Here is a 24,192-nt window from a genome sequence, read left to right on the forward strand (position 1 = left end):
TGTAGTCACGCAACGTTTCTTGATTTGGGAGCAGCATTGCCTGACGACCAAATAGAGTAGGTTTTTACTTCTTATTGGAGTTTTTAATTACTGACAATTTTTGTGTGTTTTACAGGCTCTACTTGAAAACTTGAGCTCGGATGAATTTTCTGAAGATGAAGACATCAAGAGTACGAAAAAGAAGTCTAAGAAGGGAAATATTGAGGGGTAAGACTTGCGAAAATACGAAATAACATCTAGCGTTGCTTCTGCAGCATTGCGGTTGAAATGTTTAAAAAAACTAACCTTTGGGTGTGGGCAGCTGTTTTGCATCTTTTCGATTCATACAAGGCCTAACTGCACTGTGGTGCTCAAGCTTAAAGTAGAATTTGATGTCATTTTGATAATTGCAGTGATATCTGTTTGTCTTTTGGAGGACGCAATTGTTTTGTTTCAATTACATTTTTTTTATTTTTTTATTTATTTTTTTTTCAATTTCGGAAGAACAGTGCCAATTTATCATAGTTTAAAACAATTTAAAACTAATTTTCGTAATAGAAACTGTGCACGAAGCCCGTTTTCATAATGAGGCTCAAAGCAACTCGGAAATGGCCAAATAACCGGCTGGTATTGTAACAAGGAGGACGACCTCCGCCAACAAAGGTTTCCCTTTAATAGAGGTGAAGTTTACAATGTTCTAACGAGTAAATTCCGTGCACTTTTTGGAGCCTGACATGACTCAATCTTCTTTTCTTTTCAGAACCGATGTTTCATCGATGTTTGCCTCCGCTGAAGAAGTACGTAATATATGTTTTCCTAAACTCTTTCACTCCCAAAGTTAAACCTCCTACCAGTCCATTTGAATCCAACTTGAGTCTGAATGTACCAGACCACTCTCACATCAATACTGTCAACACCTTTACTATATTTTCGCAAGTTAAGAATAACCGTAATTAACAATGCCCGCCTCGAGCTCGTTCGCTACTGAGCAGTACTTTCCTGTGATGCTTTACGAGGTGGTTCTAACAGTTGGGTCTGAGTATGAAATCCTAAAGTGTGACCATTCAAAATGAAAGCTACTGAGCAGCACTTTCATATGGTGCTTAGAGTCCTGTGCTGTGCTAAGTGTTCCTATTTTTGAATTTGTGGATGAAACCTTAAATCTGTGTTTGCTTTCACTTTCGACGATATTCGCCCCAATATCCACCATGAAGAAAATCCAAGTTATTTTTTCACTGATCCTATTGTTTTCTCCACTAATCGAGATTCTTGTTTTCAAATTTTCAGTTCGCTCACTTGCTGGAGAATTCGAAAGCGTCTCGCGGCGGGGAATATGACGTCATGAGAGCGGGCGCCAGCGACAAGCAACTGAAATGGGAGGAGAAAAAGGCGGGAAAAAACTGGAGAGCGGAGCGGGGTAGAGGGAGGGGTGGGAGGAAAGGCCCACAGAGAAAATCTAATTATCGTCCGGGAAAGAACTTTAATGCAAAAGGAAGAGGAGGGAAGAGGCAAAGATAGTATAGGAGTGTTGGCGAACAATAGGGGAGATATCGCGGACGTCATCATCATGTTGAATCAGAGAGTAGTTTTGTTTTCTGGTTTGTTTATTTAAATGGCAGGTACCTTTCCTATTGTGCTGTAATCTGATTTGTGATAAATATTATGTTGCAAATTCACCATTCGAATTGGACTGAGATCAGATGTAAATAAAATAGAATCGGCAAAGAGCGCTGCCTCCGTGTTTGTGGTGTTGACATTTCTAAGATTCCCTCTGTTCCCAGCTCAGGCCGAATCTGATCTTCCGTTTCTGCAATCCCGTTGACAGAATCCTCTTTACTGTTGTCCAGCGCGATGGGAAAAACGACCGCTTTGTTTGAGGGAACGCGGAGTCTGGGAACGAGATTGCCGTTTCTGTAGTATGAAGCAAAAAGGGCACATTACATTTGTGTCGGGTTTATCCTAAAATTATAGATTTTGTTTTGTTTAAAAAGAAATAGCCATGGTTTTCGTTGTTTGGCTTTGTTGGCCAAGAAATCGATGTTATCATTTGAAGAAACATTGCACAAACTGTGTTTTTCTAGAAAGTTTGGGGGATTGATTTGAAAGGTTTAATAGTTGTGGAACATTAATATCCCTCCAAATCCCCTACGTTTGTCCCGAAAATAATTCATTTTTTGTTCTTACCCATCAAATCATGAGACCCTAAAACTACAGATAGTGAGAAAGTGCGACCTCTTCTTTTCCGAGTTTAACGAGTTTGTCAACAGTTACAGTGACAAAACACCAACAGTAGACAACTGCATGAACTTTTTTTTTTACATTTATTGGAAACAAAAGCCCTTTGAGAACAAATTTTTTAATTAAAATTGCTTTTAGGAAAAAAAAAAAAGATATAACAGTTTGAACGTATTTTTGCTGCGAGAAGAGTTAAAATGGTCTCTTGGGCTTGAAATGCTTCAAATTAATTCTTCAGGCACATCCGGTATCTAGAGGACAAGAGAAATGTATAAACACACGTCATGATAAAATAATATACAGGAATAATGAAACAAACAGGAAGAAACAAATACTTCATGTTCACTAAAACGTGACGAACGTTTGCTCAGACGATGTTTACATCGAATCAATGTTTGTTTGTTGTATTGCCGAGTGAACGTGAGACTCAACACACTTGTCGTGATTCACCTGGGTGGAGATTGTCAAGTGATACTGTTGGAAAGTGCCTTGCCGTAAAGGTTTCCCACAGATGTAGCGATAAAATAGGTCATTTCCGAGTTGCTTTGAACCTCGTTATGAAAGTGGAGCTGAGTGCAAAGTGTTTATTGTGAAAATTAATTTCATGTATATGCAAACAAAACTAATTTCCATATGAAAAGCTTTGCACTTAGCCTCGCTTTCATGAGGTTCACAGCAACTCGGAAATGGTGTATCCGATGGTTTCCAAAATGATTTACACAAGATTGCAAGTGGAAACTCCACTTATGACCCCTTAAACATAGACAAGACTATCATTTTCCATCCTTGATGGGGCCGTTCACTGCACAAATTAATTCATTTTACTTATTTTTCTGTAACATAAAATTAATTCAGTATGGTGCAGCTGATCGTACCGTGACTGAAATGTCCACCAGATCGTTGGCGAGTTTCTGCACTTTTTGTATTTCCTGCATGTTGTACTCCAGAGAGGCTAGCAGCGTGAAGTATTCGTTGATCATTGATCGCTCCCTGCAAGAGAAATGTAAATATTAGAGCGGTTTTCAATGGAGTGTCGAAAATAATTGCGTTTTTGCTTTGGTTTTGCATTATTACGCTCTCATCTGTGATTGGTTGATAAAACTTGCGCCACTTTCTCAACAAATAGGATGTAAAACCAAACCAATCGTGCCTCGCTCGCACGTGTTTTCCCGCGTGTGGCGCCGGTTACATGTCTTTGCTTTGGATTCTGATTAGTTCATTGCGCTGTTTGCACCTGTTGTGATTGGACAGAGTAATTACTTTGGTTTTCGTTTTACGACATCCATTGAAAACCGCCCTAATGTGGCTCCTTTTACTTTCTCAAACTCATTAATAATTTATGAAGAAGAAACAAGGGAAATCACTGCCGTGAAGGAGGTTTGGAAATATAGTCCTAATTATCATAAAATGTGGTGAACTTTTGTTTTGAATATCCTCAACTATTATCAATGGTTTCAAAAGCTACATCAACCACTCGAAATACTGTTTTATCCGATTTCCAAACATCTCGAAGTGGTTTACACGGCAGCTGCGGCTCGGTGTTATGTGTCGATAAATCAGTAACGATTGTCGCACCTGTGAGAGAACTTGTTTTCAGGATAATAATCCTCAATTTTTTTTACAATCCTGATTTCTTGGTCTTCCTCATCTTCATCCACTATAAAAGAAACAAGCATTGCGTAGAAATAGAGTCTTGGAGTGAGGCATGGAGCCAATGATTCTCGATACTCCTGTTTTGAGCCCTAAACACAGTTGCATAAAGCATCTTAAGATAAATTCGAGTTTTCTACAGTCGTCCCGTGCCTTTTCAAGCGTGTTCCCGTACTTTATTTCTGTTCTCCGTCCTTAGTAAACCAACCTTAGCCGAGCGATTTACGATAGCGCTCGAGAAATGTCTGCGTAAAGCACGGAACGGTTGTAGAAAAGGGAGTACCACTTATCTAAGACACTTTATGTAACCGGGCGCCACTGCCCTGCATTTTTCTGTCTGGAGCAATGGGGCCCCACGGGCTCTTTGGGTTCTATCAGTTTATTAAGCTTAAAGGCTCCAAAATATAACAACCGACTCGTAAAAATACCAAACTATATTACATAACCCCGCTCAATTAGTTCTTTCTATTTAACAGACAGGGAAGTGAACTGCAGATGTTACAATGGATCTGAAACACGGATGAAAAGAACCACAACAATTAATTGGGTCGCGTATGAGGTTGACCGACAGTTGAGAAGATCGTCCAAACCTGGTGCGTTTTCGACAAAGATTTTGCGAAGTGGGTTACCTTCAAAATCAAAATCATCTGAAAATGAGTATGTAGTTCCGGCATGATTGCTTAGCTTCACCTGGTAACATGAAAAGAAAGAGAAAAGAGGTTGAACAGTCAAGCAACAGAGGGATTCATTGTAGCTACAATACATACATATGTACATACACTTTATTTGGTAACGCAGGTTTACAATCTGGAAAGCCAAAGGCTGATGTAGACCTGCCTAAAGTAAACTGCAAATTTACAAAAAGAAAATAATAACAAAAAAATATGTAACAAATTATGTGCGCATGTGTATTATGTATGATTAAGAAAACTGAAAGGAAATAGATTGTTAAGAATAAAAATGAAGTCAATAACAATAAAAGGAGCTCTTCTTGTTCATAATGAGGGAACCTTTTTTATCGAAGCCAAAGTCATTGACCCAACTTTGTGAAATAGACAGTTTCAATTCTTAGTGAATTGAGTAATTATTGATAAAATGTTTTTACTCAGATATATATATGTCCAATTTCTACATATTGGCACTGAACACTCGTCTTCGAGAACTATATTTTACCTTTCCCTTTTTATAAGTACAAGTGCCACGCAGCTAACGGAAATTTTCCCGTTAAACTTTTATCATATATATGTCCAACTGGTTAACTGGCTGTCTAATAAACTCACTGTTTCTCAGATTGACTGTTTGTCTGTCCGAACCAATGACTGACATACTGTCCAATAACTTAATGACGGACTCAATTTAATGCTGACTAAATGTCTGCAAGACGGTCTCTGTCGGACTGCCTTAACTTACGGAACGACTTCTAACTGTGACTGAATGACTGACTGACCGACCAACTGATTGTCTGACTTACTGACCTACTAGTTAATTAGATTGATATAGCTAATTGATTACAAACTATTGGTAGATTTCATTGCAATTACTTAGCAATAAATCACGGTAGACTGCAAGCAGTCTCTTTATGGTTAGTCGAGAGGGTGCGTTCACAGCGCAGCGAGAATGGAGCGAGGAGAAATAAATGAGAAGAGACTGGGGGAGACGCGTCTCCCCAAGCCCCCCTCCGCTCGTTCGCTCCATTTTTTTCGCGCTCGGCTATTTCGCGCGACCTCTCGACTATCCAGAAAGGGACTGCTTGCAGTCTAAAACCACGGCTGTAGCAGGTACATTCGGATCTGACGAAGAAACAACTAAAAGATCCATTAGAACATTATAAAACAGGCAAAAAACGATCTACACAACTTAACTAACATTATTAAACAAACATACAATACAGTACAATACACTACAATACAATGCAGTGCAATTCACTGCAGTACAATAAAATACTGACGATACAAAACAATGTATGATTAAAATCATTGGGTCAGTTATTAAAAGACAGTGTAGACGATGTTAAACAAAACCACGTTGAAAGAAATGTGATGGTATATTTCCAGCCTGGTGAATGAATGAGAATGATGATTATTCTGGAAAGTGACGCAGGCATACTCGGAAAAAAAGAAATCCGAGTGCTCCTATCAGGAGTCGAACCTAATGCCTTCCGATTACTAGTTCGGATGCTCTACCACTGAGCTACAGGAGACTCGTGGGAGCTAAGGCCATTAAACCACGTTCTAAGCTATTTTCAATTTTGCCAACAATCATATCAAAACACTGTCTGCTGCTGACGGTAACAAGAAGGCTTGCATCCCAGACTAAAAATCTATTTATCTACTTAAAATAAACCACTTATAAACAGACTTGGAGGCCCACAGTTTGTCTTAAGCCGCGGCCTTAGTTAGACTCTGTAAATAACTGGCCCATTCTTTCCGGGAGACTAATTTATGACAGGTCCGCTCCAATTAGCAGCATTACTGCTACCTGTTGGACCAGTGCAATAAACAAAGTTCGTATACTAACATCGTCAAAAACACTCTTGAACTGCAGTCCGCTGTGTTTCTTGTGAGGCTTCACCTCAACTGCTGTAATGGTCCTCTGAAAGTTATCCACCAACACGGCCACAAACAAGCTAGAATACAGGGAAAGTATAAACAGGTGTGAAACCAAAAATCAACCACAATTAACTCGTCACTGACGCACTCGCTCGTCATTGTGATTCAATAATTTGTAGTCCCATTGACCTATCAAATGGTCGATAACACATTACCTATCAAATGGTCGATAACACATTACGTACAGTTACTTTGTATCGATAAACCTCCTCCTTATTAGTATGCGGTGTTTTATCAGCTGATAAAACACTCCTCATTAGTATGCGGTGTTTTTCTCGTATGCTAATTTCCAACGTTCACAAAAACATCATTGTTATGAACTCTATTGACACACGCTTTTCCAGGAATGTTTTTAAAGCCGTCCAAAAAAATCGCAGCACGTGTTTTATCAGGTCTAAAACCAGTCAGCTGCGCCTCGTGGACGTTACTTGCGTCTCTTATCTTTTGCCACAGCGATGTACATGATTGGTCTATCATAAGTGATGATGACGATAATGATGATCTATTATCTCTCATTACGGCTATACTTCTATGGATAATTATTATTATCAATTGGACTTCATTACTTTAATAATTGCATGGCATAGCCTTTGTAGCTATACATGGTACGTACATTAACACACTACAACACAAATCCTTAACCTTACTTCATGAAGATGAAGTTCTCCAAAACAATGTAGACGATGAGATACAAGATGATATAACTATGACCTGCACAAAAACAATAAACAAAGAAAGAAACAATATTCGGCCAGTTTACATGAAATTATGAAATATATCACGGAATGTCAGCGTAGTAAGTTCTGTTCTAAAACAGACAAAACGAGCGGGTCGACTGAGCTACGTTCACTTGATAACTTGCTCCGTTGTGGGTAACAAGCCGCGCAGTACAATAGCTGTCAAAATTCCCGCTCGCTGATTGGCTCGTAGCTATAGTCGATAGGAGAACAGACAATAAAATGACGGGAGATGTAACACGCGCGCTTTCTCAACGGAAAATAAAGCCAACTCCCCTCGTACCTTTTACATGTTATTGTAAAAAACAAATCAAAGGCAGTTTTCTTTGGGTGAATTTAGCAGTTGCACGATAAACTGGGAGAATTCATGCAGGCTTGAATTGAACGAGACTGAACCCATAACCTTGCAATGTCGGTTACGGGTCAAAAACGGCTATTATAATAATTTCATCGGGCATTGCGGCGTATTTTGCGGGCTAAAATGGAAAATTCAGCGGGCTAAAATATATTTTAGCCCGCTGCTCTAAGCCAATGAGAAACAAGAACATAACGTAGCCAGCCAATCAGAACTGGAAACCATTCAACTGTTCGCACCGTTTTCTTGCTTGTTTGACTGGAAGCGCTGCCATCTGCAAAAAAATTGTTTTGAGCTACAAAATGGCTGAAAAACCTAACGAAGAAGCAAATTCCCAGTAGTTTCAGCTAGCTAGAGAAAAGGACTTACAGAAACTGGTGTACGATGGTGGAAATAATGCCTGTAGTAGCTCCATGGCCGGCGGCGAGGTGAAGGTAAACAGGTCTAAACAGTTTGTCTTCGTCGAGCGAAACCTGCTCAGTTTAGCACTTGCACAATTAATTTTAACACTTGCAAGTGACCATGTCTTCGCTGCTCACAAAATTCTGATATTTTCCCTTGGAAAACTTAGAAGCAATACTCTCTCGACAAATTTTGCGGTGTTCTGTTGAAGTTTAAAGCTTATGCGACAATGAATAGTTTCGAACAATGAAACAACTGTAAAATAAACGCCTGTCTTTCATTCCTTTTCTGAATGCCCTCTGAAATTATTATAATAGTAATAGAGTTGATGTTCTTGGGCGTAAATATGTTTTTGGCCCTTCTCAGAACTCATTTTAGCCCTTGCCTGCGGCTCGGGCTAAAATGAGCCTGAGTCGGGCCAAAAACATATTTACGCCCGCGAACATCAACTCTATTGTTATAAAAACCCATTCCTTTTGGCGCTGCACATACCTATGTAGCTGATATAGGGGAGTACCTCCCCGGGGGTAGGGGGTTCACATGACACCACCTTGCCCTATCTGAGGCTGGTGTTCTGATATCAAGAAGTCTGCATGGCTATTGACACAAGAACAGGGAGGATTGAATAATGATTTTCGGCGTCTTTGCAGAAAATATATCATCTCTAAAGGTTAGAGAGGGGAGGAGTGGGAGCTACAAACAGAGACTACCATCTTTTGAGGTTGGGAGGGTCCAGTCTAAGTACCCTGCTGAGTCCTCTCTTGGCTGAGTACAATAGTCGTGTGGCTATTAATTTCCGTTAGACTCTCTTTCATTATCTCTCACATCAGTTCACATATTTGAAATAACATGACAATAGAGTGATTTAGATTTACGTTTGCGGCAAACGGCAGAAATGACCACGTGACCATGTTTATCCTTCATTTGCCGCTCGCTGTTTTCAGTTTCTCAGTAAAATTGAGTAGTTTTATGTTAACATAAAAGGCCCAAATTATTTTGCACTATTCTCATCTAAAAGGGCGTAGCGTGGGATTTTGAAGATGTACGCACGAGAATAAATTTTTCGTTAGCGCCTTTGGCGCTTGCAACTAGGGGGGTCTGGGGGCATGCTCCCCCATAAAATTTTGAAATTTAGGGTCTCGGAAATGCCATCTCCTGGTTGTTTTGCGGGGCTTTTTCAATAAATAATGCAGCAAGAATCCAGTAGAAAGTTGTTTATTTTAACCATTTCCCTAGTATTTTCTGTAAGCTACAGTGTGCCGAAAAGAAAAAAAATTTACAAAAACAATGATAACAGGTCACAAGCAAAGGGCGAGGCGTCGACACTTGAGACGGACAAATTCTGTTACCAACCTGTCAATATCCACGTTCTTATGTCTATTTATATGAAGGATTGCTAGGGAGCTTAATCTTTCGTCCATCATCGTAATAGTTATTAGTGGCCAGCACTGAATGATTAATGCTTGGATAATGGGAATTCCAATCAAAAACGCCCGTATAATGTGAAAATATGAAATTATTACCCGGCAAATTTAATGAGAAATTTTTTTTCTCAGATCTCAACTGTACGCACGGGCGTACGTGCGTATATGGACGCTACGCCCCTGATCTATGTACAATGTACTCGCATTTTCAACGCGAATCTCACGTTTGCCGTTTGCTGTAAGCGCGATTCTAAGTCTTCTAAGGTTGCGTTCGATTAACTGTGTTCCGGAATAAGAATAAGCAGCATGCTGTTAGATTTCTCGTTTTAAGTAAATTTGGGAGGCCATTTCTGCAAAATTTCGCAGCTCCAAAACCTCTCATGAGGGATTTCGTGTGATCATTTTGTGTCTTCCTATTCCGGAATAGGGTCAATCGAACGCAACCTAAATCTCTCTATCATCTCATGTGCATTTTACAGTTATTCCTCTTTTAGTTACACACGAGAAACGCCTAAGACTGAGAGATCTAACCTGGACTCTTGGCCACAACATCGCTGTACATGTAGAACCAATCATCTAAGGTGATCAGCTGGAAGAGCGTGAAGAAGGCCTTGCCAAGGGTACCGAACCTGGTTGGAGCCACTTCATAAAACAACCCCCGACCTATCACTGCGAACATGTCTGCATGACACCTGGCTAAGGAATAATCAACTTGAAGTGTTGTACATACTTCGGTCACAAAAAAGGGTGTTAATTTAAATTAATTATAGATAAAGTGGGGGAGGGAACAAATTCTGTGATACCAATACGCCAGATTTTGACCAATCTGTAATTCCAGTTGAAACGACTTACACAGTCTTCATATTTCGCGCAACATCTTTGCGCTAAATAGCGTCATTCCAAATGTTCAGGAGTACTAAGATAAAATAAATAAAAATAGAAAGACTTTTATGAGGGTGACATATCTGACAGTAATGAAACTGATAAACTTATGGCCCTCAAAATAATCAAAAGTCAAATTAAAAACAATAATACTATCGGCTTAACGTATAGAAAATCCACCAAAACACTTGCTAAACCGTCTACTGTAACCCGCCCTTACACGGGGAGACGCTATTCTCTAGAACACTCGTTAAGTTTAAAGGTTGAGAGTTTTAGTGGAGTAATGAGAATATAGAAGCGAAGTAACAGCTCTCATAAGGTCTCGCGTGATTGGCTTGCAACCATTCTAGAAAACAATAGAATAAACAAGAGAGCAATACCCCCATGCAATTCTAAACTAGTAATAGCAGCTACAACACAATTAAAACTATTACAAGCTTACAAGAGCTGCTACACTACTAGAGAGTATGGAAGAAGCCTCTTGGTTGCATTGATATTTGACTTGGATACAAAGGAAGAGTCCCTGCAGCATGACAATTGTACTCAGCGCTCGAAACGATTTCAGAATCGTGGTCATAATCACTTGAAGGTTCTTCAAAAACCTGCCGAAAAAAAACAAGGCAGTTGACGTTTGAAATCCTAAAAGGAACTGTTCTGTTTACTTTGCAATCTCGTACCCAGAGTCCTCAGGCTTTTTGGTCAGCGGGTTTGGACAATTCGAAAAAAATTAAATTTTTTGATTGGCTGCCCCGTAACGGCTTGCATTGTTTTCACCTCAGAAATCTTGCGGTAATAAAATTCCAGTTCCCCAGAGTCTTTCCGGTATGTAAGTACCAGGAGGGAGAGGTCAACTCGTGGACTCGGTTGTCCAATCTCGTACCCAGAGTCTTCAGGCTTTTTGGTCAGCGGGGCAACGCCGGGAAGACTCTGGGGACATCGAATTTTACTTCCGCAGGATTTCTGCGGTAAAACAATGGAAACCGTTACGAAACAGCCAATCAAAAAAATCAAATTTTTTCGATGTCCCCAGAGTCTTCCCGGCGTTGCCCCGCTGACCAAAAAGCCTGAAGACTCTGGGTCCGAGATTGTCGGTTGTCCGGATGATACAGGCCATCGTGACGTCCCTTCCTGTAAAGCGCGGGATTTTGTCCAGTTTCGAAAATGGCACTGGTGATTTTGTTGCACTTTTCTTCCAGCCAGGCTCCGGATGGGGTTTGTTTTCTTGCTGAGTAGACTTTTAATCTTCTTTTCTCGATATAGGTAAGTGTTCATTTATTTTCAACCATGAATTATGATGAAAATATTGCAGTGAAGAGCTACGTGTAGTTGCGCTGATCAGAAAAGCTGACAGAGATTATCCGCGCCAGAAAAATTACGTCTTATTAATTATACAAAGTACTGGTGAAACTGACATTTGGCTTGGGACGAGGTCAAATCTTAGTGTAAACGTTCCAGTTGAGATTAGTAGGTTATATTCAACTGTAAAAGTGATCAGTGCGTTTGTTTTGCCGAGTGCAAAAACAGTGAAAATTAAAAGTTTGTGTTTATTGCTGAAACTTGACCTGAAGTTATAGAATTTGCCTCCAACATTATTAAAATGATTGATAGATACAAAATGATGATTCAAAGGAGCTTATTTTAATTTACCCATGCCATTTAACCTTTTTAAAGAAGACTGTTGTTGAGCAACCTAGAATTTTGAAAAAGCTTCCAAAACATGCGGACGCCCGAGGAAACCGACTTTCTTTTGAACTGATCATTACTTTTTGGGAGAAATTTCGAAATTTCACACCAAATCGCGTACTCCTGAGCTCAGTTTTCTGGCCAAACATATTCACAATATCTCCAGCTTTCTCTATATCTCTGATACGGAGACATCTTGTCACGAAAATAAACTTATCACCTGACATGATCAACAAAACAAATGAGCAAGGAGACGATAAATGCTGTGTTTCAGTTGATTTTCATTATTAAAATGATGTAAGAGTAGAAGTTCAGTTAAACTTAAGTACTAGTCCAGTGAATAATTGAAGCCTCCTTATGAATTCTAAACGTGTGAGAAAAAAACTTGTGCATTGCCCCTAGAATTTTGATGCCTAGATACAGAATGTTTGGATTATTTTGCCAGTTGAAGCTGGCATCAGCCGCTCGGCATCGGAAGGAGAAGTCTTGTCATGTTTTCCTGTTTTTGTGAGATAATCAAGCAAAAAGCAAATCCCGTTGCCCATTAACAATTACTAACTGGCAAATTACTTTGTACTGAAGGCTTCTTTGCAACGTAGCTTTTTCGATAGCTTTAGAAAAAATGTTTTTCTCGACCAGACAGTACCGGAGAAATGCGTTTAAACCCTCTGATCATTTTTATTAAGTTGTAAGGTAATTCTTTTTAATGGCTAATCGAAAGATCTAAACCACAGTAAGATCTCACTTTTCCCTCCTTGTCAAATTCTTTTGGATTCTCAAGTGATCTTTCTTCAAAGAGGCGCAGGCTGTCACTGTTTTGTCGTATTTGCTATCAACCAGTCTCAAACTTTTGCAGGTTTTCATACTTGAAATATTAATTTCATGAGCGATGATGCTGTTTTCAGGTATTATGGTAATAGGTTCATACATAGCTATGATTCTTTGATGGCCTGGCGTAGAATTATTTAACTGATCATCCACGGAAAAAATTTGGCGAGGTTGTAGTTTATCAATCATTCAAACTTCCCGGATTTTGCAGGAAGTGACGTCACGATGGCCCGCATCATTCGGACAAGCAATCCGATTGCGAAAAGCCGAAGTTGACCCCTCCCTCCTGGTAAGTACATGATGTTATAGTTCTCAAAAGCTTAGAGTTTTCACTGATTTTTTCTGCTGTAGTTTTCAGGTTGTCACATGCTGGATTTGAATTGGGAATGTTTCTGGTTATTGCACCTTGCCAAAATTTTTTTAGTTGTGTCACAAGTTCATCAATAAATTTGTCATCTCGTTTAATGAGGTAAACAAGTGTTCTTTTCGGAGTCCAGCACACAAAGTGACGCTTATTTCTATTTGTTGCATACATTTCCAGTTGGCATTGAGGATTATAGACCACTGGCACCTTCCTGTGAGGAAATGGATTACCATCCATGTATGGGCATTTGATTTCAACAACTGTATATCTTCGTCAACCAGGCCATCAGGAGAAACACCAAGCCAACAGCAACCTTCAGTATCAGTTGTTGACCAAAGTCCAGTTTTTTTGTATTCCTTACATGGCATTCCATTTACATATGTGGCTATGGCATGATCTTCACACATTGAACCCCATCTCATGGCATCATTTATTTCTGTTGTGGCCCTTCCAGATTTTATTTCCTCTGCGCATTCAAACATTTGTCGTCTTCCTCTCCATCTTAATGCACATGCTGCCCTACTCCCATTGACTTTTCCCCTTCTAGCCTGCTTCCAGGCATCCGAACCCTGTTGTAAGAACTGTTCACTTGGAATATTTGGAAGATTGACAAACTTGGGGTGGCATCTCAAGTCAACTTCAGGTAGACGAAGGAGTTGTATTGGTAGTAAGTCATTGTTGTTATTGAGGGTGTTTTGTTTAACTTTACATGTGGTATTTTTTCCAGGATTCTTAAAATTGCTGCCTTTACTTGCTACCTTGCAATCCTTTTTTAAATGACCAGTCTGTCCACATTTGTAGCATTGTTGTGTTTTGACCCATTCAGGGTCATGTGGGATGTCCTTCTTACATTGATTTGCCCAGTGTCCTTCTTCTCCACATTTAAAACATTTGTCTGTCGCTTTTTGAGAATTACATGCAACAGGCACTTTCTGGTAACCCCTTTCAAAAGTACGTAGGAGCTGGCGAATGGCACTTTGCTGTTCATCATTTTTGGGGTTTAAGTGATCAATAGCCAGGAATGCCACGCATCTTCTATTACTAAATTTTTCACATACAATTTGATAGAGCTCTATTGTTGGCGACTTTAGATCACCTTCATTTTCATGAGTCATGCTGATCTTTCGTAAAATTGTTTGCCATGCCATTTTCATTTCCTTATCTTCCAGTAGAGTTGTGCGGGCATTCAGTAGGGTTCTTCTATGCCAGTTTCTATTGAAGAAATGGTCATGCCTCAACTTATAATTAAATGACTTAAAAAAATCATCAAATCTTCTTTGTTTTTGCTCTTGCGAAGAGCACTTACTAACTTCTGGGCATATCCAATAATGACGTTTGAGGATTTTACATTTATGTAATCAAGGACTTGTTGGACTTGTCTGTAGAGTTGTTGTTCATCTTTTTTCGTGTGAAATTTATTCACTTCTTCTTCAGAGTAATGACTGATTTTGTACTGAAACAAATTACATTTGGGCTTCATCTCCTTTTCGTGTTTTCTCTCAAGAACTTTTCTCTTCCTTTTCAAGGGTAAAGCAACATAGTTTGGTGTTACTGCTCTGGAGTATGAACTAATGAATGAATTTAAATTGATGTCTTGTTTTTCAGCCTTGATAAGCAGACCCTTTGCCAACGTAGAATTGCCTTCCATATACTGCTGGACTGTAACTTCCCCACCAGCAATCCTGCTTCTCTGAAGGCTGAAATAATTCTCAACATCATCCTGATTTGTGGTGCGTGGAACTATTTTGGTTTCTTTATGATACATTTGAATGTAACTAACCAGTCCAATAAAACCTCGAATGGACCGTATCATGTCTTGAAATGTGTGTCTTGAAATAAACTGTTTCCAATGATCCTTTAAGCTGCCTTTGCGGCTTTTCAATGTGTCTTGAATGTTATTGTTCCATCTTTTAAAAAACAATATTGTTTGTAGTAGGTGACGTTTTGCATTCTGATCAAGTGTAAGGCTGTTCATTATTTGGAAATATTTTGCAACTGTCCTCAGGTACATTCGTGTCATCAGAGTCTGTTCAAATCCAAATTTGCTGTTAAATAATATGTCATCAGCAACCTCGTAAGAGCAAGTTTCAACAGCCCTTTTAACAGACATCGTATTTCTAGTTGTTAGGAAAAGATGCTTAAATGATAGTTTGGTGAAACCACCCTCAGCTACATCCAACAAGTGTGACAAGATGATTTCAAAGCCATTATACTTGAGATGGCGATTTTCTGAAATGATGAAATTTCTCATTTTCTTGATCATGTGGGGAGGATCAGATAACCAAAATATTGGTTATTGTTATTGAAAGGGTTGTCAGTCATCCAATTAACCTGACGATGTTGATCAGTTGAAGAAGGCTGCACAATGAGTTGCACTATCACATACCCCATAAAGGACCTGAACTTGTTTATTGAGATTTTCTCCAAAATTGATCTCACTCAGAACTTTAATTGTATTCCAGACACAGTGCCCTGACATTTCCGCATTTATCTGATGCAGTGGAAAACTTGCTACTGGCCAGGTGAAGTCTCCTTCAATTGAGGACCAGAAAAATTGCAGAATCATTTTTGCCATGCGAGGCTTGTCGGTACCGCGCTTCTTCTTCATAATCGGATACACCAGAACTATCATCATTAGAGGCTTCATTTTCACTGTCAGAGTGAACTAAATGAGCCGCAATTTCTTGATCTGGTTCTTCCTTATAGTCTATGGTCTGGGAGATCCTTGCTGGTATTTAAAGATCTTCAAACCCCACTGGTTGATTGGTTCTTGCACAGACCTTTATGCCTTTCTTAATGTAGATTTCATCCAAGTGTATACCACCTATTCCTTGACTCTTTTGTCTTGTGAGTTCTTGAGAAAATAATTTCAAGTTTTCTGATGAAATTGGCTGATACGATTTGCAAGATTGTCTGTATGCATTTACCGTTGAAAGGAAGGGAATAGGGAGCATCTCTTTTACCAATTCGTACCCACTCTTGCCACATTTGTTTGCTAGTTCCACACACCATTTTAAGATAACAGGGTGAAAACGCATCCCTTTAGGGTGTACTTTGTTAACAGATTGATGAATCTGTTTCTCGATCTGCAGTTTCTGCTTTTATAACGGTGATGTCACAATATTGCACAACAGGGCATATAAAACAGAATCCTTATTGAGGTATTCTTTAGGTATCGCAAGTTCCACTAAAGACCCAAAACCAAGGGCTGTGAGTTTGACATTAGAGGGAAGGTCTACAAGCTAGGTTCTCTTTTCTTTTCTCCTCATTTAGTCGCATTTGAATCCTACTGTTGGATTTCTATAAGTGTTCTACATATTCTGCCATTTTTCGACAACGGAAAAGAAGTTGTTTGTGATCCAAGGAAGACATTCTTGTTGTTGATCGGGGAGACATGCTATCGTTTGTGGAAGAGTTGCAAACTGTGGTGTGATATGCATGCATTTTGCGAACACAATGTCTTAAAAAGTTGATGACATGAGTCACATCTTATCTGAGTAGTTTTGGATGCTTACGGTAAGACAAACTGACATTCTTTACCATTGAGGCCAGTGCTTCGGACGGTTTTATAAATGGCTGCCATTTTCTTCTTAGGATGATTTAGAATGTGCGTTTCATCTATGTGAAATTTCTTTTTCCATCTTTAAACGTGTTCCGTTGGTTGTACTGTTTACAGACTGATACCAACTGTTCTTCGTAAATTCCATGGCACAAAGGCAGAGTTTGTGGGTTGAATTTCTGTGGTAAGGCAAGAAAGTGACATCTTTTTGTGCGGTTGAAGAAGGAAATGTATCCGTACTTCTTTTCCAAGAACAATGAATTTAGCTATGATTGCATCTTTCAGGAAGTTTACTGTCAATTTTGTTGTTGTTAGTGGCCAAACCATTGATAAATTCAGTTTTGGACACAGTCAAATTGGGGTTTTGCATCATAGCAATGAAGAGGTTGTCTCCTCCTTTTGTGGCTTTTAAGAGACTTTCAAGTACATCCCGCACTTTAAATTGATGTGCCCATAATTCTTTTGATGATAATACATGCTGATCTTCTGATTTCTTTTGTAATTGATGACAAGGAGGGTGTTGAATTACTGATTGCTTTGCATTGGTAATTTTAGTTGAATGGACAGGTTTAGGAGTTGCTGAGAGTAACTGATTGATTTTCTTTTGTTGTTTAATTCAGACTCTTTTTTTGCTCTGACCATTTGGATAAATGGTTCCTTGCATTTCATGCATATATATGAAGCTGTTTGGGATGCAATATCAACAGTTTGATACAAATGGTCATTTTCTATGACCTTTGAAGTTTTTGTACAATACTCCGTGAAAAAGAGGCATGATATTGCTCTGTTGACTGTCAGGCCAATGCTTGATGTATTAAGACTGTGGTAATTACAGGACTGTAATTTAGTTGTTTTTATTGTTTTGTTGCATACTGACCATGTTCGGTCCGTTAGATAAATACCATTCCATGACTGCTGGTTGTGACGCCGATGGTCTTTGTTGTAATGCGCGTTACACACCTTCAAGCTCTCAATTTCACTTTCTTTCAAGCCAATAAAAACCTTGTCAATTTCATAAAGACCCTTGAGTACTCTGACCGGCTCTTTGCTGCTGTTCCACAAGGATTCTTGCTGTCAGAAATGGCAAATTTGGTAGTGAAAGCTATAAAAAATAATAATAAAAAATAGGATAAGGTAACCCTGCACTTTTCATTTTTTTGTATTTTGCTACTTTTAATAATTTTGCTTATCTCTAACAAATGTCCCACTACCCCAAAATTTTCTTTTTTGGATTTCAGTAGCCCATATTAAACGTCTTCTTTTTCCGCATAGTACACAAATCAGTGACAAATAATGTACACAAATTATCTTCTGTATTAAGAGACATCGTCCTTAAGCTACCCTCCCCCGACACCCCATCCTAACTTATAATTAGACAGTAATTATTTCTAGATGGAAAAGAAGACGGGGGAAAGAATTGTGACATTGAGAGGAAAAAGTAATGGTACATCATAATATTCTGTTGTGAACCTGAGATTTAAAAGAGGTCCAATAGAGTAATGAGTTATTTTTTCTGGGAGATACATGGGCTAAAGGAATTAGAACCCTATTGCTTTCTCAATTACTTGAAAGTAGGGAATGAGACTATACCTTTTAGAATTTCACTTTTGCTTTCTTGATCTTGCTCCTGGTTCTGTTCAACCACAGTCTCGTCAAAAAAGTGTTGATTACTGCTACTGGGTCTTGGTCTAAAACCTGATCAAATGGATTAGTTTGTTTTATCATTTGAATGATAGAATTTGTTTGTAAATTGCATGCCAATTCCAGTTCTCATAGTCTATTACTGACCTTTGATTCTTTTCTGTAGAAAAGAGGTTCTCGCTTTAACCATTTGTACAATGCAAGTCTCTGTTGTTGAGCTTTCTTTAACAGTCTTTTTTCTTTTCTCTTCAGTTTGTTTAGTCTCCTCCACTTTTTGCCTTATGCCTGTTTTGCCTAGGAGAGTATTACTGATATTACTATTTGTGCATGTGTACAGAGATGTTCAACCTACTTTGTTTGATTGGAGGAATTTTCACGTGCTGCCATCTTAACAAATTCATATTTCATGAATGCATTATTCTATGACATTAAACAGACTATAAAAATGTTCTAACCTTCATATCATGTGCATGGGGAAGACGCATTTGTTGAAGTTTTCTTACTAAAGAGTGCATCTTCACTTTTACTGCATTTCTCCTTTCCAAAAAATTGATTGTAACTTCGCTTAGAGCGAGAAAAATAAACAAACATTAAACAATACCAATAATATTAGCGATGCCGTATGGGTGCAATTATACAAAAGATATCTAACAAAAAGTGTAGTACAGGAGTAGTAACTAAAAAAAAATTACAAAAATCATATGACTATATTATTTACTTGAATGGGGACGCCCGAGGACACAGGATTTATCCAGCTACGATCTGATATTTTTGCTGTTATTTACGTGTTTGAAACGATTAAAATTTTTAAAATCTTGTGTTTTGCAGACGAACAGTCAGATGAAGTGTTAATTTCTCCGGTTTATGCTACTACTCAGTTTCAAACTTGACTTTTGGTGGGGATTTAATTTATTATCCGCAGTCTTCTTTTGCGTTTAATCAAACTCTAATAATTTTAAGTAAAGCCTGCTCAGAGATACGAGTAAAAAAAAAAAAAAAAACAGTTTAACGACCTACCATTTTCAAGAATGCGTCATCTTTGTCCTTTGAGCTTCGGTTAATATTTTCTGCATAGCCCTAGGAATCGATTGTTTCATTAGAAATGGAGTGATTGCGTCAGATGTATGACATTGCAGATAAACTTCTCGTAATTTGACGCTATTTTATAACATGATTTAGCGGATGTGCTAAAAATCATAGCAAAACAAAAAAAGGACAAATAGACTTTGTAAGGGAGTTTTTCCTTCAGCTTATTGTCCATACTTTTCGCGGGTGTACCGCCATCAGCTGCTTAAAGACACAATCCTGGCGCCCCAAAAATGCGCTTTAACTGACTGATCATTTTTGTTTCACTGTTATGTGATTTATTTTCAAGGCCATTCCAAAGTTTTGAACCATTTCGATGTCACATTTTTCTCTCGACAGTTTAAGTTGCTCGGTTTTTGCGTTGTCGATCGTGAAAGATGACAACCCTTCAGTGATCCGTCGCATTTTCATTTTGCTCGACGTCTAAATTTTGTTAATTTTTGTGCCTTGAACCTTTTAGTACCTGGAAGATGTTTAAGTTCTAGATACTTGACTAATAGCTTGACACATACCTTTCGACTTTGTTCACCTTTGCTGTACACTGTGCGACTAATATCCGTCGGAAACATTTTCGCGGATGATTGTTTACAAACTTATTCAAAGTTCGCGGGTTTTACAGGAAGTGACGTCACGATGGCCCGTATCATCCGGACAGCCAATCCAATAGCAATCTCGTACCCAGAGTCCTCAGGCTCTTTGGCCAGCGGTTAGTCGCTAGGAGAGACTCTGGGGACATCGAATTTTATTACTGCAGGATTTTTGCGGTAAAACAACGGAAAACGTTACGGAACAGCCAATCAAAAAATTTGAATTTTTTTGATGTCCCCAGAGTCTCTCCTGGCGCCCACCCGCTGACCATAAAGCCTGAGGACTCTGGGTACGAGATTGATCCAATAGCGAAAAGCCGAAGTTGACCCCTCCCTCCTGGGTAAGTACCTACGGTCTTTCCTGGCGACAAACCGCTGACCAATGAGCCTGAGGACTCTGGTTACGAGATTGTTTACTTTGCTGATCATAACGATAGCCACAGGGAGACTTGAAAAACAAAATGTGCGGGTGCTATATTAGTGTTTGCGTGGATTTGATACACGAGTAAAAATAGTTAGATAAGTATTAAACATATACTTCGCGCATGAGCTTGATCGATAACAAACACCAAAAAAGTGGAAATTATTTTCGATCCGCGCAATTCAGATCCTAATCAATAAAAGATTGCCTAACCAACATCACCAGCCTTCCGCCATCTTGAAGTGGGCGTAAAAAAAAATGTCCTCCAAGGCCCACACCATACATTTTGTTTTTGTATTCCTGACCTGATAGTCCGCAGTACTCGCAGTGCTCTCAGCGCTCTGATAGCTCGGAACATGCGCAGTAATCTGAAGATGGCGGCCACGTCGAAGGAGCCAACATTCTGCACGATCAGCGGGAGTAGGAAGTCCACCATGGTGAAGAGAACGATGAATAAGTCTGGGCACAAGCGAGAAATACACGAATGTTACAGAACTCAACCATTTAAGATAATATGTTCACATTACATGTCGCAATAAACGAGTATAGTTTGATTTTCCATGGAGCCTGGTGGGAAAGCTGGGAGGAGCGAGAAGCAGAAGTAGCGAGAACCAATAGTTAATAAAGGATATGGAGAGCAGACGTTGGAAACCTCTCTACTTCTCCGCCTCCTCTCTTCTCAGTTGAAAAGAGGGTTAAGGTGACTGAGATAGACTATTCGTAATACGTGTCCTACTCCATAGATATTCGTCTAAGTTTACTTTCAGAAAAAACACTCATAATAAACATATAAACGTTACGGCAATTTCAGTTACTAAAGGGGAAACAACTGTTTTTTTCTTGAGGGGGGGGGGGGGGTGGGTGGGTGGGGGACTGGAAAACCTGATGGTTACCGCAAGGCCAATGATAGAAGATGCCAGCATATGCAAAGGGGTGAGAAATGTGCAGTGAAAAAGAGATTTACGATAAGCTTATCAGTTTTTAAAACATTAAAAAATTCCATTTCTTTCGTGCCGAGTGGCACTTATATTGAAGTCAATATAACAATAAGATTAAGATAATTTAGAAAACATTCTTTTACGGAAAAGCACGGCTTACAAATGCAGGATTTAGTTAAACAATTCACAGATGGGATGTCTAAGGTTTCTAGAAAATTCTTACGTCGGATTTTATCTGTCAGTAGATAAGAACAAGAAAGAACATTTTGCAATACCCATGATGTTCCATCCCGTCGTGAAGAAGGACGATCGAAGCGCGTAAAGTTTGAGCACAATCTCCATAAAATATATAGCCAGGAACACATTGTCCAGAGCAGAGAGATACCATCCTATGTATAGGACATAAACACAAACAAACAAACAAACGAACTAGAAACAAGTTCAAGAAACTGTTTTGACTTGCTAGGTCTATAATGGTACTAAAGAGAGCTTCAATTTTAGTAAATTTTGAGCACAATCTCCATAATATATGACCAGAAACACGTTGTCCAGAGCGGAGAGATACCATCCTTTGTATAGGACGAAAACACAAACAAACAATCTAGAAACAAGTTTAAGAAACTTTTTTTGATTAAACTACGTTTACGAAGGTACTAAAGAGGGCTTAAATTTCCTATAACGACATCTCTAAACTGAACGTTTTTCTTTTGGCGTTTCTAATTTGTTAATTATAAAATGTGTATCTAGTTTCTAAAATTTCATCAAATAGGTTTGTAATGGATCTAAATCAAGGACCAGTTTAATAAAACTGTTAACACTTGCAGTTTTAAAGCTGGGCCGTTGGTTCGACAAGCGTACTAAAATGAATGAACTAAATGAAAAATTCATGAACGAGTTCAATAATTAAGTATCGTTAAAGAATTCTAACAATGTTTAAAAATACGACCTCCTGTATTTACACATCTTTGCCGTCAAACGTTTGCACGGATTGGTAAAAAATGGCCGGCCAAATTGGATTAACACCTACCTGCCTTTATGGAAAATCCTTCATCTGTTTGCATCACTAAAATCACCGTGTTCAGCAGAATCACGAACAAAATGCTGACACTGAATATTTTGGACTCAGTCAGCTCGTAAATGAACATTCGGAACTCGCCAGCTTTTTCTAGAGCCTTTGGAAAATGCTGTTGCTGATGACTTCGTTTCATGATCGTTTCTCGAGTGCTATTCTCTCAACTTACAGCCAGTAAAGAGTTGTACTACAACTGCTGCAACGTCCTTGTGGAGGACGCCATTTTGAATTATGGGCGCGAAAGGGTTTAGGGGTAAGATCTATTTCGTATCCAGGATCTTCTGGGTCTCCTCCGATGCGCTTTGGAGGAGGAGGAGGACAATGGATGGACTCTGTGATAGAAGGACAGAACAAGTTGCCTTCGCTGAGATTCCTAAGAATAAAGTTCCGACAGGATATTTAAATTAAGTAATGGAGAATGCTTAAAGTTAACAATTTTAACGTCAATTGAGGGATTGTTTCGATGTCCTAATTTGCCGTTATGTTCCTTTTCTATTTAGATCCTCTTTTTCAGTTTTAGGGCCTTTCAACTGAAGTTGAGAGATCAGTTCATGGTGAGGTTCATGGAGCATAAGTTAATACAGCAGTAGCTACACACTCTTGAATTGAGAACAATTTGATCGTTACGTAGTCTAACTTGGTTTTACGACCAATTTAAAGTTCATTCACCAGGCTGGAAATATACCATCACATTTATTTCATATACCACACGTTTGACATTCAAATCCTAGCAGTATGGAGGATGTTTGTCCCATGAACCTACTTTATTGCCCTTAGCTCCCACGAGTCTCCTGTAGCTCAGTGGTAGAGCATCCGAACTAGTAATCGGAAGGTCTTAGGTTGGACTCCTGATAGGAGCACTCGGATTTCTTTTTTCCGAGTATGCCTGTGTCACTTTAATTTCTAGAATAATACATCATTCTCTTTCATTCACCAGGCTGGAAATATACTATCACATTTATTTCAATTTAAAGTTGTTTGTTTTTGATGTTGGATTACTTCGAGAACCTGTAGCTCGTAACTTCTTTTAGCTGTTTCCTGTTTTTACCCACGCCAAATTTTTCGGAAACCACAACGACGGTAAGTAGAGCGAAGAAATTGCATGACCTTTTATTGCAAACGGATACTTGATTACTTCACTCTGGTATACGCTTTGCAAAGGAAGAACACTATTTCTTTTCCGTGTGGAAGTAAAAAAACAAAAAACAAGTTATGTGACCGTCTGAACTGCAAAAAAGGTAGGAGGATCGTTTTGTTTTTTGGGTAGACATTCAAGATTGGATTGGCCGTGGGAGGCCTTTTTTCCTCCTGTAGTACTTTTATTTATTAAAAGTATTTAGCACGGCTTGCAGGAAGAGGGAGTTTATAACCGGAATAAAAAAAAAACGTTTCCGAAACGAGCTATAGTACTGTTGATCGAAATACGTTTTTCATTTACTAGTTTTCAATTAATTAAACGTCAATATTTGAAACAAAATTAAAACTAACAACACGAACGAAACTATAGAGGGGCTTATATCCGGGGGGCTTATAATCGGATCGAATTTGGTTTTACAGATAGATTGGCCTATAATCAGGGGGGAGGGGATTATAAGGGGGGGGGGGGGGTTATAAGCTGCAGTTTATGGTATTTCGTTTCACGATTTCCAAAAAAAGATTTTTTTCACCGTTGATGAAAGAAAAGAGGTAATAAGCATCATAAAAGATGCACGCTGAACTTAGAAATGTTTTAGTGTGGCT

The 24,192-nt window shown here is 38.9% G+C and overlaps 2 protein-coding genes, 1 long non-coding RNA gene and 2 pseudogenes across 3 annotated transcripts in view; 1 reads left to right on the plus strand and 4 right to left on the minus strand.

The window, feature by feature from the left end:
- Positions 1-1,682, plus strand: part of LOC146487501 (CCAAT/enhancer-binding protein zeta-like) — a 36,533-nt gene extending 34,851 nt beyond the window's left edge. Inside the window, exons 32-34 of the mRNA XM_085087826.1 lie at positions 116-207; positions 740-776; positions 1,267-1,682. Coding sequence (XP_084943952.1) covers positions 116-207; positions 740-776; positions 1,267-1,497 — 360 coding nt within the window. The 3' untranslated portion in view covers positions 1,498-1,682. The remainder of the gene's footprint in view (positions 1-115; positions 208-739; positions 777-1,266) is intronic.
- Positions 1,683-1,966: 284 nt separating this feature from the next.
- LOC146487503 (cation channel sperm-associated protein 1-like) lies at positions 1,967-22,680 on the minus strand. The gene is made up of 11 exons (XM_085088528.1): positions 22,408-22,680; positions 21,656-21,769; positions 20,748-20,901; positions 10,784-10,875; positions 9,923-10,072; positions 7,121-7,184; positions 6,382-6,490; positions 4,494-4,554; positions 3,790-3,871; positions 3,090-3,204; positions 1,967-2,465 (listed from the first exon to the last, which is right to left on the minus strand). The coding sequence occupies exons 1-11, from the start codon at positions 22,586-22,588 to the stop codon at positions 2,436-2,438; spliced, it is 1,152 nt and encodes a 383-aa protein (XP_084944654.1). The 5' UTR covers positions 22,589-22,680; the 3' UTR covers positions 1,967-2,435.
- Positions 13,005-14,302, minus strand: LOC146487504 (uncharacterized; annotated as a pseudogene).
- On the minus strand, positions 14,383-15,795 carry LOC146487505 (uncharacterized; annotated as a pseudogene).
- Positions 16,879-18,873, minus strand: LOC146487506 (uncharacterized). The gene is made up of 3 exons (XR_014857822.1): positions 18,496-18,873; positions 18,298-18,402; positions 16,879-17,809 (listed from the first exon to the last, which is right to left on the minus strand). It is a non-coding gene; the product is annotated as an uncharacterized LOC146487506 (long non-coding RNA).
- Positions 22,681-24,192: the final 1,512 nt, after the last annotated feature.

Source organism: Pavona decussata, unplaced genomic scaffold, assembly GCF_977016875.1.
Source record: "Pavona decussata unplaced genomic scaffold, jaPavDecu1.1 SCAFFOLD_16, whole genome shotgun sequence".
Classification (NCBI taxonomy): domain Eukaryota; kingdom Metazoa; phylum Cnidaria; class Anthozoa; order Scleractinia; family Agariciidae; genus Pavona; species Pavona decussata.

Bases quoted from the DNA above. Each gene is read 5' to 3' on its own strand.
- LOC146487503 (XM_085088528.1), bottom strand. From the start codon at position 22,588: ATGAAACGAAGTCATCAGCAACAGCATTTTCCAAAGGCTCTAGAAAAA. The intron at 21,770-22,407 runs GTAGGTGTTAAT...TCCTATACATAG, and splicing joins AGGATTTTCCATAAAGGCAG to GATGGTATCTCTCTGCTCTG. The intron at 10,073-10,783 runs GTATCCAAGTCA...GGTGTCATGCAG, and splicing joins GCTGCAGGGACTCTTCCTTT to ACATGTTCGCAGTGATAGGT.